Consider the following 17504-nt stretch of genomic DNA (forward strand, 5'->3'; position numbering starts at 1 on the left):
CCTCCCGCCGCGGCGCAAGATGGCGGCGCGGCTGCTCCGCCTGCGCGGGTTGTTGAGGGCAGCCGGTCTCCGGCCTTTCTCTGCCCAGACCAGGTTAGCGGGGCGCAGGGCCGGCGTTGGTGGGCATCGCCGGGGTGGGGAGGCGGGCGGCCGCCGGGCAGCGGGGAGGGTACCCGGGCGCCTGTGTCTGGGGGCCCCGCCGGGGCGCACCGTGAGGGTGGGCGTGCGCCCCTGCGCTTGGGCGCGTAAGGGTGGGTGGGTGGGTGGGTGTGGGTGTGTACGTACGTACGTGTGTGTGTACGTGTTGATGGGGTTGCATGTGCCACATGTATACATATATATATATGAATATATATCTGTGTGGTGGGTGTACGCACCTACGTGTATGTTTGAAGGGGTGTGGATGTGTGCCTTGCATATGTGTGGTGGGAAGGTTATAAGTATAGGTGTATATGTATGTATAGGCGCGTGTGTGTATATGTGTGCCTGTGCCCCTGTTGCAGGAGGCAGCAGGGGTCCAGGTGAACGGCTGGGGCCCGGCGGGTCGGGGAGCCCCTGCGCGTCCCCGTGACGGGACCGACCTTTGCTCCACTTCCCGCCTGCGCTCGGGGGACACCGAGTCCCGTGGTGGCAGCAGGTGACGGGCCCGGACGCGTCCTTGCCCGGGCACCCCGGTCACCCGTGGGCCCGTGGCAGCAGGGCGCTTGGGGTCGGGGAAGGGGGTTTTCGGCGAGCTGAAATGCAGGAGGGTGCTCAGGCCTCCTCTGACCTTCCAGTTGTGTCTCGTAGGGCTGCGGTTGGCGTGAAGGAGCAACCTGCCCCTTCCCTGTGCGCCGTGAGCCGCGAATTAAGCAAAAGGGTGGTCTTAAATAAAGCTCGATATCATCTCAAACAGCTTTAAAAATAAGGTGGAGCTTTTGGGAGAGTCACTGTGTGCCTAGCACAGGAAGCCTGTGTTTGAAAGTACAAAATATTGAAGAAGCAAGTTGCAGCAGCCCATTTCTTCCAAATATCACTAGAAGTAAATAGAGTCTGTGTTTCAGGGGCTTTTAATCCTTTGCACGAGGAAGAGCGTGAGTAACTTCATGTGGCAGTAAATGAAGACCTTTGTAACAGAGTAAATAAGCGTACGCTCAGCTCAGCTAAGCTCTGTGGGACTACACACAATTACTGTGCTGTGCCGGGAAACTGGTGCTGAGGAACTGAGGAGAGATGAACTAAATAGTTTGAGAAAGGAACAATGAATGCCTTTTCAATTTAATATAGTTCAGCTTGGTATTTATAATTTCTCATGTTCTGTGGCAATAAAATAAAAGCAAGTCAAAGAACTCAATGCGCAAATGTAAGAAGGGAATTTTCATTTCAGCCCTAAAGTAGTATGTCTTCCTTGACATTCTAAACCCCTACAAAAGCTTTAAACCCTTCCTTGTTATTTTCTAATTATACTTTCCTTGTGTGGTTTCAACTACTGACATTTATCACTGTTTCAGTTTTTATTTTTTGTTAAGGAAGCATTTTATTTTTACATTTATTTTTATCAGAGTTTCAGAGGGATTAGCCTTCCTGTACAAAAAAAATACTGAAAGAAGGAATTAGAAAGCATTATTTTCAAGGTTAGAACTACGCAGATATATGTGATAACGCAGAGTATAATATAGCCCTCAGAGCATGCAAATCCATGTTGTACTCGCTTTTATTTTGAGTGTGTGAATTTTCAGTGTGATGGATTTGCAATATTGGGGCTTTTGGGGGCATGTACAGAATGAACAAAACCCACAAAAAGGTTTACTTGTTCAAAGAGTTACCTCCTCAGTTTAAATTGAGCTGAATTGCATTTTGGAGGTTGTGTGGTGGGGGGAGAAGGCAGTGATGATTTTTAGAATCTAATGAACAGAAACTTTATCTTCTTACCTATGTATGTATTATTATTGTTTTTAATTTACTTGAAGCATTAAGGACAAACCAGTCTTGCTTTACCTCCTTTCACAGCCCAGTGAAGTACAGTGTGTGTTAGGTATTTACATTTATTGTGGGTATCCTTTGGACCCAATAGTGTGCTAGACTTGAGATGTGAGCTATGTTTAACAACACGGGTGTTTCCTTTCTTTTAAAAGGGTTACGTAAATGAGGGTGCCTGTGTCCTAACAGATGCTTTCACTTGTCTTTTTTTTTCAGTCCTTTGCAAACGGAACAGCATGGCACAAAGCGCCCAGAACCGTCTTCTGCTAAAAGTTTGGTTGATATAGGAATTCGGAGGATCTTCTCGCCAGATCATGATATCTTCAGGGAGAGTGCCAGGAAGTTCTTTCAGGAAGAAGTGCTGCCTTTTCACGCAGAGTAAGATACCTTTTAAACATTTTGGTTTGCCAAATAGTATGCATGTTTTCCCCAAAATGCTTTTTGGGGTGTTAATCTTAATATAACAGGATAAACCGGGTATTTGTTTTCATTTACAAGCTTTGTATTTCAAATTTACTCAATTAAAACAAACTTGCCTCTGAAAATCATATGTGAAAAAAATCACACGTAATAAAAATCCATTGCATTCTTTGAGCTCCAGTGTAGGCAATATGGCGTCTTTGTCTTAGGGCCTATGAGCAGGCAAATGCAGTTTGCAGAGTTGCAGCAAAAGTATCCCTGCTTGTAGGTATTACCTCTGACACCGGTATCTTGGGGGTGGAGTTAGGGAGAGAATTCAGCTGCCACGCTATTGTACTGCTGTCATCCAAAAAGCATTAACACTGTGTCTAGGTTACATTGCAGTAGATTTTGTAAATACAGTACACATAGGATGGTAAGCTGGATTGTGTATTACTAAGAAACTTGCACAAAATATCTTTGTTTAAATTCCTGTCTTTTTTGCTTCTATGGAAATATGTGTGGTCTTCTGCAAAGAGTAGAAGTGTCGTACTTCCATTGAACTAGCGCTGGAGGGTGTTTTTCACCCTTATTTCAGCTATATCCAATCACATTATAGTTGGAGAAAGAAAATAAATGAACTCAGAACGTGTTTTGAACAGAAAGCATTAAGCTGCAGTAGTGTCTTAAGCAATTCTTACTTTACTTTAAAAACATTCCTGCAAAAACACCGGGGGGTAGCAAAGGGCTTATTCTTAAATCACACTGCTAGATGAGTTCGCAGTGTGTATCCACAAACAGTTGAGATGGCACAATTGAGTGGGTGGGGTGTTGTGGCTCTGGGGCAGAAATGAACAGCGGGAGGCAATGGAAACAGCTTACATCAGGGTTGTTGCCAACTATTTTTTTCATCCTCAAACTGTGACCTCAAAGTAGTATGCTTTTCTACTGTACAGTCATATTCTGTCTACAAAAACAGATGTTTTCCCTCATCTTTTGTTAGAATGACTTCTAGTGCAGGTTTGTGAACAGATACTGGCTCTGCTTGAGGTTGCTGAAGATCCTGTTTGCTAGTTGGCTGACACAACTATTTCCAAGGGAGACTGGAACAAGTTGGACTTGTGTTCTTGCATCACTTGAGTGACCTATGAACCATTCTGTTCTCACACCTTTCAAGTAAACAGGCTTCAGGCATAGTATATTAATTGGCTGGGCTGATGTGAAAAGACAAGTGTGGCATCAGTGAATGCAGTTGTGGATTATTGTGAGGAGGAGAAGCTTTTGTGATGGGTGAAGTAGACAGGAATGGCCCTGAAAGTGGCGGGGGCAAAGATGGTCATGAGAGAGATTTAAGATTTCCAGTGTAGGAGTGAAAGCTCTGGGAATAGCTTTGGGAAGCTTAAATGTGTAGGATAAGGTACTTGATTAACTGTGGATAAAGTCCTGTGGTATAGCTCTGCTACACACAGGTGTGTCAGAGGAGTATCTCTGGTCTAATCTGTCTATGATATAATTTTTAAATTGTGGTTTAAAAAAGAAAAGAGGAAAAAAAAAAAAAGCTATGCCGTGCCATTAATGGCCATCCAACTTTCTGTTGAGTTGGCAAACTCCATTAAAAGGCACTATTTTTCCAAGAATAAGTGATCTCTGTGGTGTTAAAATCTGCAAACTGTCAGCAGATAAGCCTCAACTATCTATTTACAGAGTTGAAACCACTTTACAGCAGTAATTTACCAAGATACAGTACTAACTTGTAGTAAGTGCACAGGGGTCAATTTTTATGTAAAAGTTACTAATGTGTTAATGCTCGGTTCTTATGAAGCAGTTGTCATTGGTAGATTTGAAATCTTTCACATAAGATACTGATGTGTTACACCCATTTTGTACGTGGGGAAAATGGAATGTCAGGAAGGTAAAGACCTGCTCGTAATTATCCAGATGGTTGTGGCTAAATCTTCTAAATCCTGATCTGGTACTCGGACCAATAGGCAGCACTGCCTTTCATAACAAGGCTTAAAGAGATGTCAGGTTGTATGTTGGAAGCAGGAGTTCAAATTTGTTATGCAGTTGGTGCCCCTGTAATGCCAGTAGCATCTGTGGACTCAAAGAATAGAAAACATATTATTAAGCCACCGCTTCTTAGCTGGGAAATATAGTTGTCTGTGTACCCTACACATTGTATGTTGGGGAGACCGAAAGCTTATTCCTATGCATTGAAACCTGGCTGCAGGTGCTGTAGCGTGAAGCAGCAGCCATGACAAATAAACAGCAGCACATGGGGAATTGAATGCATGACTCCCTTTCTTGTGTTCATTTTGCAGATGGGAGAAGGATGGCCAGGTGAGCAGGGAGCTCTGGGAAAAGGCTGGACAGCAGGGTTTGCTGGGTGTTGCTATCGCTGAAAAACATGGAGGCATTGGAGCGGATATTCTCTCTTCAGCTGTGGTCTGGGAGGAGCAGTAAGTACTAGATGCTTCGGGAAGAATTTCAGTGATATTATCAAGAGACTGTATGTTTTTCCGTAGGATGTCCTCATTGTGGAATATGTTTGCTTACAGAAAATGGTGTTATCTTTCTCACGGAAAGGATAGTTTAGACATATGTAAATTCCTCCTGTTTTAAGTATTCCAGATGATTGTTTAAGTAACAAATGTCATTGTGCTCCACTGTTAGGACTTAGTAACCGGGGGAAGCATTTTAGTTCGTCTGGTAGGTTATGTGCTCATTTGGCTGTGAAAGTACATTCTATAAATAACAATACAAGTGCCATAACCTCAGATTGTGTCTGAGACATCTGCGTGGTGGATTTCTTCATTGTTGGGTCTGTTATAACTGTGTAAAGTTCAATGTTTAAATCTTTGTAGTACTTCTGTTTGAACTTCTTTCTTTTTTTCCCCCTCTCTCCAAGGATGTATGTTAACTGTACTGGCCCAGGATTCAGCCTTCATTCAGATATAGTCATGCCCTACATTGCAAACTATGGCTCTGAAGAACAGATTAAACGCTTTATCCCTGAAATGATTGCAGGCAAGTGTATTGGAGCTATCGCCATGACAGAACCCGGGGCTGGCAGGTAAGCTAAATACTAAAACAATGGTCTTAAATCAGTAGATGGCACATAATGTTCTTGGTGAAAAAAATTCCTGACTCTCCTGGTTGTATGGTCATCTTAGTGACTAGACAGTATCCTAGATCAGGTAGTACCTCAAAAACAACTGTTACTTTTAGATTACTTTATGACAGCTTTGTCGTTTCAAGATACTTGCTCAGAATCCATTTCAATATCATCCCACTGTGGGCAAACATGCTTTGTATTTGCTTTTATGGTCTGGGTTTATAGTTACTAACTTACTTGTCATATGAACATACTTTTAATATGAAATGTAGTCAGGAGAAAATTACATACCTCGGTAGAGAGGGCTTGGCTTTACTATTAGCTTTTGTTGTGGAACAGAACACCTTATTTTCTTTCCTCTGAATCCTTTCAAACAGAGAAATGTCATTATTGAAGGGCAGAGAGCACGTTTGGAGTAGACACAGCTGATCTGGCCAGTTTCCAAAACAGGGACAGGTGAAGAGCAAAACCTCTTGGTGTCGTGCTCCTAGATGATCCTTAAGGTCCCTTCCAACCCAAACCATTCTGTGATTCTATAGATGGTAGATGTTGCCAGGGGCTTTTTACAGAGCCTCCTCATCAGGGTTGAGCCTGCTTAGAGGATGTGGTTTTGTCTGGTGTTTGTCATCTAAGGCATGTTGATGTAAGGGGATGCCGATCTGTTGGTGTCAATGCTTGTATTACACCATCTTCCACAAGTAGATACGTTAAAGTGGGACCTCATGCACTTGCACAATTGCGTAGACTTCTCCCTTGCTACAGCATGCTTGTCGTTTCTGTTATGCTCTCAGCCTTTTCACCACATTTCATTATCCTTGTATGCATATTCACTGAGCCCGTGCCCAGTCAGTATAAAATCTACCTTATTTTATACTGGGTAGAATTCAAGATACAACTTGCAGTGTCTGGAATGTTTTCTTGAAGGACCTTTTGAATTTCATTTTAGTGACTTGCAGGGAATACGAACATATGCAAAAAAGGATGGAAGTGACTGGATCCTTAATGGGAGTAAGGTAAGTGAACAGACGTATATGCCACTCATAGGCTTTGGGAACTGGAGGCATTTAGACAGTGAAGGATGTACACCACTTAGTATCTCCCCCCAATCTTTTCACTTCTGTGTTTTTTGTGGGTTTTCCCACCTGCCCCCCCCCCCCCCCCCCCCCGTTACTTTTTTTTTTAATAGGACTTAAGATATTTCTGTTGCTGGCAATTTATGGAAGGACTTGAGTAGGTTCTTTTTGTAGCTTTTAAATAACCCTATCAAAACGCCTGTTTTCCCTTAAACTGGGAAGAAAAGGTGGGGGGGGGGAAAGTCCTGCATAGTGTAAGCAGGATCAGGGCTGGTTTTTACTACTGAGGTTGAACAGCAAAATATATATACTATCACTGTGAAATCTTCTGTGGCCTGAGTAAAAACTCGCTGCCACAATCGAAGCTGTGGAATCTTTATTCAGGAGTCTGCTGGTCGTGTTAGGAGAAAAAAACCCAACTGCATCAGATGCTCTGTGTGTGTTGACAAGCTGTTGCAAAGCTGGCAGCATTAACCTCTTCTTTCATTGCCATAATAGCAAAGCAAGAAGGCAGAAATAAAGTGTTCAAATGGAAGTGTGGGTTCAACAGGGTTTGGTTTTTTAAAATTATGAAATGTCTTAATCTTCTTTCTCCCCCTGTTCTTTTGTACTCCTGCTGATAACATGGTACTGAGAGAGACTTCTGGCCTTAGCAGAATTTCAAGTGGTGAGAATGTGTGCAAGCAAATATGTATGTACAGGTGTGTAAAAGGATACTTGCTCATGCTGCACAGATGAAGCCAAGCAGGACAGATAGATCATTTCTTTTGCTGGAGTTAAGATGGATCATTTTGACAGGTTCATGCATCATTTTACAGGATTATAGTAAGCAGTTGTGACAAGAAGCCATTGATAGTTTTGCATGTTATACCTTGCTAATTTAATTTCTAGAAAAGAGAACCTCTGTGTTCATTTAATATCTGCATTTGATACCATATTCCTTCTTTGTTATGGGACAGACAAAAAAAACAGATCTGGGCATTCTTTAACTCCACACTTTTGACCCACACAATACTTCTCAACAGACCTTGTTCCAAAACACTTAATTCAGAAAGCTTAAAGCTTAAAACTCTTCTGGACACTTAAACCTTGCCTTTCATTTCACCTGTGAAAGTGTCAATGCAATCTTTTTTTCTGCTGCTTGATCTCTTCTAACTTCTCTCCATGTAGCTCCTTGCTTTATTCCAAGTTGCATTTTTTACAGGTATTCATCACTAATGGTTGGATGAGCGATGTAGTGGTTGTGGTTGCGGTTACAAACCGGGAGGCCCGATCTCCTGCTCATGGGATCAGCCTTTTTCTGGTGGAAAATGGAACAAAAGGTTTCATCAAAGGACGCAAGCTGAACAAAATCGGCCTGAAAGCTCAAGTGAGTTCATACAACCCCTAGCACGTAATAGACTTGGAGAAAGTCTAAAACCACTTAATGCCTGGCATTACCTAAATAAATATAAAATGGAACTGTGGTTCTAGTCTAGTTCTTAGGCTTTAGAGCACAAATGACACACATGCAAAGTAAGTATGCTGAGTTTGCCTGTGGAAGTCTGAAGCATGTGATGTGCAAGGAGAGGCTGAGGAAGCTGGATTTGTTCACTCCGAAGAATCCTGGAAGGACAGGATCTTATTGGTGTCTTTAGCTACCTAATGGTTGGCTGCACAGATGGTGGAGCCAGATTCTTCTTAGAGGAGCACAGTGAAAGGGAGAATGGCAAGGGACACAAGTTATATTAAGGAAAATTCGAAGTAGGTATTAAGAAAAAAAACTCACCATAAAAGTGATCAGATACTGGAACAGGGACCCAGAGAGGTTGTGGAGCCTTCATCTTTGGAGCTTAGGAAAGCATAACTGGACAAGGCCCTCAGCTGCTTGCTTTGCTGGAGCTGCTTTGAGTAGGAGATAAACTAGATGACCTCTGGAGGACCCTTCCAACCTAAATGATTCTATGATTTCAAGCTAAAGTGTACAATAGCAAGAAAAAAATAGGGTGAAAGAAGTGGAATGAAGAGATGAGAATGTCAGGCTATAAACTGTTGTGTTTCAAATCCTCTTAGGACACAGCAGAGCTGTTTTTCGAAGATGTGCGGTTGCCAGCCAGTGCCTTGCTTGGAAAAGAGAACAAAGGCTTCTATTACCTGATGGCAGAGCTCCCTCAGGTAAGAGGAACGTGAGTGTTTGCTGCCTGTAGGAAGAACACAGAGACAATTCTTGTCATTGCAAGAATCTGCCTTAGTCTTGAAGTTTTGTATCGTGGGGAGCCACCCTGGGCTCAGAATCGGGATGTCTGTAGGCAACATTGTGTTGATACTGCTGCTTTTTAACTGAAGTAGACAGTTCCTAGTGCTAAAAGTGCAATTCTTTGGGCACTGGTAAAAATGTTGTTATCCCACCAGCTCAAAGCCAGATCTCTTCATCAACAGCCCAGCTATTGAAGAACTCGAGCTTAGGGTGGTGTATGTAAAAGAACATCCCACGTTCTCTTGTATACTTCTAGCATGGAACCACTTTGCTTAGTAAATTAAATGTAGCTTGGAGGTCTTTGATGCATTTGGCATTCTCTTTAAAGAAACAAGCAAGCACTCGTGTTCTAGCTGTTCTACCAGTAGAAGCATAGTAAATATATAAGGAACTCTTTCTTTGTCCATATAGCGAAGTAAATAAATTGTTTAGTTGCCAAAATACCTTGCCAGTGGAAATAACAGTTTATGACTTAGTTTACAAAGTTTTGGAATTATTTTGGGAGCAAAAAGAGGCAATGTAGTTTTTTAAAACATGACTCTGCTTTGTCAAAACTGTTTGCCTGATCTGGTAGGGATCATGTTTATTTAATTTTATACTGTGAGTAAATACGAAAACTGATCAAAGGAGATCTTTTACTGCTCTAAAAAAATAGATGCACTCATGAACAGGTTCAGTGTGATGTATCAGATGATTTCAATGGTGCTAGAAATAATTGTTCTGTACTTAGTTTCTGGTTTTCAGCATGTTAGGAGGAAGGAAAAAACAGCCATGTTATTTTGTAGGTTTTGTTTTTCTAGAGGTGTCCTACTGAAATTGTTAAATACAGTTGTTGTTTAACCTGAGCAGTGAAAACCAATAATCGAAAGAGAATTTGATGTGAATGTTTCAGTCAGTAAGAGTCCTGTGGTTCATCTGTAGCTGTTTTTTGAGTCATTGTTGTGATAGAACATTACCCCGGAAAGACTTAAAAGTGAGCTTCAGGCTGCAAGGCGTTTGTCCCACTCATTAATTTCAGTAATGCCGTGTGTCTGGTTTGATACTTAGTGTGACTTCTGCCCCCCTCCCTTAATGAACAACACTGAACATCTGTGTCCCAATTGTGCATCTGGAGAAACGTAGGACTAATTCAACTGGGTTCTGTAATTTGTGTTTCAAAAGGAAAGACTGCTAATTGCTGATATGGCTCTTGCCAGTTGTGAATTCATGTTTGAAGAAACGAGGAATTATGTGAAGCAAAGAAAAGCTTTTGGGAAGACAATTGCACACTTGCAGGTGAGTTTGAACTGAGAGACTTGTACGCAGATTCCAGTGTGCATTTGCTTTACATCTGTGTATGTGAAATAGTGAGCAAATGAAAATCACTGGGCTGTTTTCAAAGGGCTATTTGCACAGGTTTCGCTGTTGGACTGTGGCTGTTGTTGGTCTCCATGCTCATCGTTCAGTTTTGAAAAACAAAAATAATAAAAAAACCCCAAGACCATAAAAGCCTTAATGTATGTATTTTACAATTCAGTTAGATACCTCCCAGCAGTGCTGCTTTTGGAAGTGAAATACAGAGGTGGAAACTATACTGGCTTTTTGCTGCTGATGAAGAAAAATTATCTTATTGCTTTTAGGCTTGCATTTTACTGTCAGAGTTTCTAATCACAGGATCTATTACACCTGCATGTATTTCTGTATCTGCCCGGAAGCCTGCAGACTGCAGACGAGCTTGGTGCGTGTGCACGTACTGCGTTCCTCTGCCCATAATGCAGAAAAATGAACTTTGAGGGTGATGCTAGTGGGGACTCCCAGGCAGTGACCTTGCTAACTGAATGCCTGCAGAGGTGTTTGTGTTCAGCTTTATGGGTATTGTAATGAGATTCCTCAGCTACCAGCTAGCTGGGTATTTAAGTGACTGCATATAAAACTGTTGGGTCATTCTCTGTGAGCATACCTCGCTCCTGACAGTGGTAGGTAATTGTGTTTTGAGATGTTTATGCCTACGCTCTTTAGTTGCAGTCATAAAACAAACGTTGCTTTCCGCAGTATTGCAATGTTACAGTTTTCCTGAAAACCACATTAGCTGTTAGGGCTGAAGCAGACCAAGCTCCTGCATGTTCGGTTTACAGGATAGAAGTGACTCATATGCATTAGAGGATGTTGGCTGCCTCTTTTTTTTATATAAATATATATACACACACTTCTGAAATAATAATAAAAAAAGATCATTTCAAAGTGTTGAGACTTCCTTTGTCAAAATCAAATCTTTAGTTGTTCCGAATAGCAGCAGAATTGGGCCCTTTAGAGGCTGGAATGCTAGATATCTTTCAGGAAATTATGATCTTCATCTGTTTTTAAAGTTAGCATTCAGAAATCCGTAATTCCAGGTGGAATTTAATATGTGCAATGTGCATCTTTAACAAAAGAAATATATTTTACCTTTTTTTCATGTAGGTAAGGGATGCTTCCTAATTGTAGTAGTTCACGGTGCAGAGACTGCCAAAATAATCTTTTTTAGGCTAACCCGCTGCCAACCACCAGGTGGCCAATGTACTTCATAAAGTATATTATTTTTGCCAAAATAATCCATTCTTGCATACCTTTTCAGTTTCCTTTTTGTTGCTGATGACTAGAATGTGCATATAATAAAATATCCTTTCTAATTAGATCTCTGCCTTGCCCAATTCATTTAGTCATGCCACAGTACAGTGTTTGAAATAAAATCTTTTATTTGTAACAATAGTAGACTGGTCAATTATATTTATTGTCAAGAGAAGCAAGAAGACTTTGTTATATACAATTTTAGAACCGTGAGATGAGAAAAAAACTTTTGGTTCTGGGTGGTGTTTTTTATCCTCTCCCTACCGGAATTACAAGAAGACAGTTGAATGCTTGCCTGCTCTGGTTTTATATAACCTTAGTGATGGATTTTTACCTCTCCTATCTAGAAACTTTTTTAATGTGACAGAACTCAGTGTTGGAAAACTTTCTGATAGTTAGTCTAAAATTTCCTTTGGATTTGCTTGTGTCTCTTTCCATATTACTTAAACGCTGAAGAACTGGATACGTAGAAAAATGCATCCGATAGACAAAGAAATGCTATTAATAACTGGGGAAATTAGTGGCTCTACAGAGTGAAAGGACATTCCCCCACAAGGGGGAGCTGAGAGTGACAGAGCACCCAGTGCCTCCTACTCTGTGCTCTCTAGGAATTTTTGTTTTCAGGCTCTTGGTTTTTTCTCTTAAGGTCATGTTTTGAGTTGGTTTGAGAAGTAAAGGGCAGTAATTTTCTGTAATAAGACTGGTAAAGATATAATTGTACGGAAAGTAAGTTGTCTTCTGATGTACAGAGCCAAAGGTGTTTGAAATGGTGATTTATAACAGAAATCCTTTTAGAAAATGCTCCATTTTCAACTTCAAATATCACTTAAAAACTGTACTACTTCTGCTCTTTCTTTCCTCTGCCTCCTCTATCCACTTCCAAAATAAGACAGTACAGCACAAGTTGGCAGAAATGAAAACGCAGATTTGTGTGGGCCGAGCTTTTATGGACAACTGTTTGCAGCTGCATGCAGATAAACGTCTGGACTCCTCCACAGCTTCTATGGCAAAGTATTGGTATGTGGTTAAAGTAATTTGGAAGTGTTACTTGCATGATCTTGACAGCAGCCTAATGATAGAACTGAACTGTTCAGATCTAATGAAAAGATAAAATTACTGTCTGATTAATAACAACATTGTCAGCTTCTAATAGAGACCACTAGCTTTAACTTCAATCATGTAGCCAACAAAAATCTTAGTTACATTGAAAACCAGTGTTGGTTAAACAGATCAATTTCAAAATAATAGCATGCTTTTAAAATAGGCTTCCATTAATAACAAGATCAGGACTTGGCTTTAGCTTCAAGTAAAAGTGAGTACTTCATTGGTATTTAGACAAACATTTACATTTTACTGTAGCAAATAGTTGTTGGGTGTGGTTTTGGTTGGTTTTTTTTTTGGTTTTTGTTTTTGTTTTTGTTTTTTTTTTTTTAAATGGGGGCATGGTTTGGGTTTTTTAAAAAGCACCAGTTTATTTGAAGCTCATATGATATTTTTTAGTTAATGTTACTTAGCAATAGCTGTTTGGCCCAGCCAGTTTTTGAAGCTATCTGGTTTTGGGAAGAAATAGTTAGCTAGAGCTATTGCTGTAACTGAGACTAAACAGCGCTTTCTTTTATTGGCCAGAACTCCTCCTCCCTCTCCCCATACTTGGTGGTGTTATCTGTTAACTTAGGTTTAACCAGAGAAAGCTGGATGAGTAGCAGTGTCTAAAATAGTGGCATGTGAATTTGTGTAGTTTTGTTTTGCTTGCGAAGATGGGAGAAAAAAGCACATCAGACATGAACAAATAACTTTATGGAATATGCACAGGTTTACAGATTCTAGACTTTTAAAAATAAGTATAGAGGAAATGAGTAGAGAATACTAAGGGAATCTAGAGAGAATATTTACAATGAAAGGAAGGATTTTGATTGAGTGCTATTCCTGGCACTGATTACCTAGAAGTACCAGGTACATAAGCAGAGGTATTCAGTTTTGAGGAGGAGGAAACAACTAGTGCCAGCTCAGATGTAGACTTCCTCAACAAATTTCCCAAAGCATTTGAAACTCCCCCACCCTCCCAAATGTTAGTGCCACACTTTCTTGCAGATTTCCCCTTTCCCTAATGGAGTCCCTGTGGTTCCGTTCCATAAAACTCTCTTACATGGTCTAGAAAATGCTTGAATGTAGAATTGTTTTATTCCCTACTGTTTCAGGAGACTATCTCCAGCTAATTTTGCTTCAAACCTCTTGTACAGTCAATGACTTGAGTTGAGCTTTGAAGAATTTTAAAACTTTGTGCATCTCTCTTTCTGATATCTGATGAAAGGTCTGTAGGTCTTACTCTTGTGGTGACAGGTTGTATTATGTAGCTAAATTAATCTGAAAATACATTTAGGAAAGACAGTTGAGGTAACTCGCCATTGCAGATTTTAAAGTTGGTATAATAAACTGAAAGGATTTAACTGGACAGGGCCAGGGGGTGGTTTGGAGAAAAGGACTCTTACATTATTCTATGAGAAGCAATTGACTTGACTCATCATTTTCTTTACTTCTGTTGCCACTCTGAAAGTTGTATGTTTAGAAGGTGGTTTTCATGTCGTTCAACTTCAGCTTGACTTCCAGTGCAGTTAAAATCCTATGGGTTCTTTCATCTAATTTTCATCGAGTGTTTGAAGTAACATCAAGTATGTAGGTTTCCAAAAGCTGAGATACAGAACGTCAGCTGTAAATGGCATGTTATCTGCCATGTTCTAGAGGGAACGTTCACAAAACAAAATGCTTTTAAAGATTTTTATTTTTTTTTTTTAAGATCATGAAATAATTGAATATTTTGCAGTGGGCAATCGTGTTCAACAATTACAGTATTTCTTAGAATTTGAAAGTATAAAATCTATCGAGGAAAATAAATTATCCCCAGGTGATGGTTATATTCAAAGAGCATCCTGGTGTGTTGCTAGTGGGGGGGGAAGCCTATGATGCCGTTAATTTTTATGACACAGCTGGGGGATTTGATAAGAAAAGAGACTATATCAACCTGCTTTACAAAAGAAATGTCTTGGCCTGTGAGAAAGGTAAACAAGCTTGTCTGTTTTGACAGCTTTCCTTCTCCGAAAGCTCTTCCATAAGGAGAACAAATCTTTAAATACTGTTCAATTTAAGGTATTAATTTCTTACCAATCATGCAGGAAGAAAAAAGTCCCTCATAAGATAAAGTATTTTAATGGCCATAATTTAAGATCAGTTATATAGAGTAAAAAGTTTGGTTATATTTTTGTCTTGCTAACTTATCTGTATCTTTAGTAATGTTCCACAGCATAACATCCTTATAAAAAACAAATTTCTTTTTGACCATTTAAGGTCTTCTGATCTCCAAAACAGCATAGCTACTCAGTGTGTGCAACTGCACGGAGGATGGGGGTACATGTGGGAGTATCCAATTGCAAAGTAAGTGTAACATTTCAGACTTGAATGATGAAAGATTACCAGAAAAATGAAATGAGGCACTTCCTTTACATCTACTTGTCAGTTGTTTTGTATTAATACTGATTTACTGTTCCTTTTCCCATCATGTTTATTGAAAGGCAATCCACTGTACAAATGTCTTCAGGAAGGCTTTGTTTTGATTCTCCAAATAATAATTCATAAGCTGTTGAGCAATTATTACCTATTTTTCACAAAATAGAAGTTGCTTTTCTAGAAGAAAATGTTAATTGAAAAACCAGAGAAGCAATGTAAAAATAAAAATGAGGGGAGCTAGTTTGTATGTTTTATCTGAAATTAAATGCATGCATATGAAGGAAAGAAAACATGTTGGTCAGCCTAAATCTTTTGTAATACCACAAAATAACAAATTGCCTAATTAAGAGCATGACTGACTACATTCAGCTTTTTACACCTTTTTAAATGAAAAAGCTAAGAGATTTATATGTAGAGAGGAATTTGCCATTCCCAATTTTTTGCTTTATGAATATAGGGACATTTTTGGAGGTTTTTTAATATTTCCCTGTATATTATCTGTGAAGATTTGTTTCCTTTTGTGTACATGCCATTTGCCACACTAATATAAGTAGAGCTTTTGGTGGTGTTTGTTTGTTTGTTTGTTTTTAAAGAGGGGCTAATCTGATAGTAAAAATAGCAAAAACAGGACTGCTGTGCAGTTGTTGTAAGCAGATAAACTAATTTTTTTAACTGACTGGGTTTAGATTTTTTTATTCTAAATACATTAAGAGTATGAAACATTGCTTTAAAATAACTTTTTCCTGCATGTTTTTAAGCAGCGCAACTTTTGAGTGTTCCACACCCTATCTTACTAAATAGGAAGGCCAGCAAGCCCTGTTCAGGGTGTCCTCGAACCCCTTCTTATCTGTGTGTGCAGTAGTTGTCCATACAGGGTTTTATTATCCCTGTGGTTCAGCAACATGCATGTTTCCAGAGAATGCTGCATTGCTCCTGGGCTGCTCTCTGTATAATGAAGCAGAATTAAGATGGAAAAGCACGCTGTCATCGTCCTGTATACTGTCATCGTCCTGTGTGTTGTCACCAGCTGTGCATGTGCTGGGGCCAGCTCCAGCACGGGGATGGAAATGGTTTGGCTGTGTGCAGCTTTTCAGCTGCTGGCCCAAATGGAGCTGGAGCTGGTGTCAGTAGCAGGCTGTAGCCGGCTGATGTGGAACCAGTTGGCACTTTCTTTTCCTCCCAAGGTGTTTGTGTCCCACCTCAAAGAAAAAACTGACAGCACCGTTAGCAGTCCTCCCAACAGGATCAGACAGGCCCAGGGCATTAGAGCAAATTACAATGATAACTAGCAGTTTGGCTCTGCAGGTGGTGTTTTTTCACAAGGAGGCACCTGGGTCTGGCAGTTCATGCAGGCATGCTGTTCTGCAGGATGTGTGTCGTGGCTGAATGGGGGCTTAGCTCTCCGGAGTTGAGTTAATGCTCAGCTGATGTGAGGAAAGGAGGGAAGAAGAATTGGGGGCGGGGGGAAGTGGGAAGAGTCTGGTTTTATAGAGCGTTATTTTATTTTTGTTTAATTAGGGGGGATAGTGGAGGCTTTACAATGTAAACAAAAACCAGGGAAGAGATACTGACCAAATTCCTAGTTTGGCACAATAACTTGGAAAGGTGAAATATTTTGGGTAGTTGAAACCTCTTTGGAAATGTGAACCTCTTTAAAAATGGGAATATCATACTTTGAAAAGAGGCATCTTCAAAGATAAAACTGGATATATTTTTCTTTTGATTGTATGTCCATTCTGAGGAGTTGTTTTTGATCTTTCCTTGTTTTGTGTTTTGTTTTTTGTTTCCCACCCCCTGCAGAGCTTTTGTGGATGCCCGTGTTCAGCCAATCTATGGTGGTACCAATGAAATAATGAAAGAGCTTATTGCTAGAGACATTGTCAGTGACAAGTAGGGCAGATGCTCACTACTCTGGAGAATCTTCCAGAATCCTTTTACATTAATATATGGCATAAAATCAGACATCAGAATGTAAGTAAAATAAACGTGGGGTATCGTATTCTTTGAAGGAAGTGACACTATTTAAAAAGGTGTTAGTAACAACAGTGTGCTCATTTGCAGGATATCTAATATTTAATGAACTTCCAATTTAAATATATTTGGACAACACAGAGTAATTCTCTGGGTTCTACAAGTTCTGGTAGTGAAAGGCAGTTTTTGTGTCTGGAACGTCATGGGTAGCTCGGTCTTTCAGACTTGATGCCATTATATTGAATCCAGCCCTTGCTTTTTCAGAATCCAAATCTCTTCTTTGGGGGAGCCAGGTTCTTAACAAATAAACAGAGTTATGTGAACATTTAACTTCGAATTTGTATTCCCACTTGACAAATATCACTGTGTCAAAGTAGAACTTGAAACTTTTGCTGCCATTACTATACACCTGCTTACCGCACAGCAGCCCCCCGCTGTAGGAGGAGGGAACGTGCGACTGACCTCTATGTTTACATGCAACCCAGAATGCCTTATTTTAATTACTGTGTTCAAATAAATATAATAAAGCATTTCTATGCGATCTGATGGTTGTCTGCATTACTTCAAAGCCCCAGGGAGAACCGGGACGCTTCCTCTGTGCCCGCATTCACCTCAGGGCTTTGATGGGGAGTTTCGAGAACGGGAAGGTGGTGCTGGTGAATAT

General features: G+C 40.4%; 1 protein-coding gene across 1 annotated transcript; it reads left to right on the top strand.

Annotated features, from left to right (window-relative positions):
- ACADL (acyl-CoA dehydrogenase long chain) lies at positions 1-17381 on the top strand. The gene is made up of 11 exons (XM_082313160.1): positions 1-93; positions 2176-2337; positions 4680-4817; positions 5267-5431; positions 6420-6486; positions 7751-7915; positions 8599-8700; positions 9944-10057; positions 12258-12385; positions 14711-14797; positions 16670-17381. The coding sequence occupies exons 1-11, from the start codon at positions 20-22 to the stop codon at positions 16761-16763; spliced, it is 1296 nt and encodes a 431-aa protein (XP_082169286.1). The 5' UTR covers positions 1-19; the 3' UTR covers positions 16764-17381.
- The last annotated feature ends 123 nt before the right edge of the window (positions 17382-17504 follow it).

The sequence above is a fragment of the Platalea leucorodia genome, assembly GCF_965183815.1.
Source record: "Platalea leucorodia genome assembly, chromosome: 5".
Taxonomy (NCBI): domain Eukaryota; kingdom Metazoa; phylum Chordata; class Aves; order Pelecaniformes; family Threskiornithidae; genus Platalea; species Platalea leucorodia.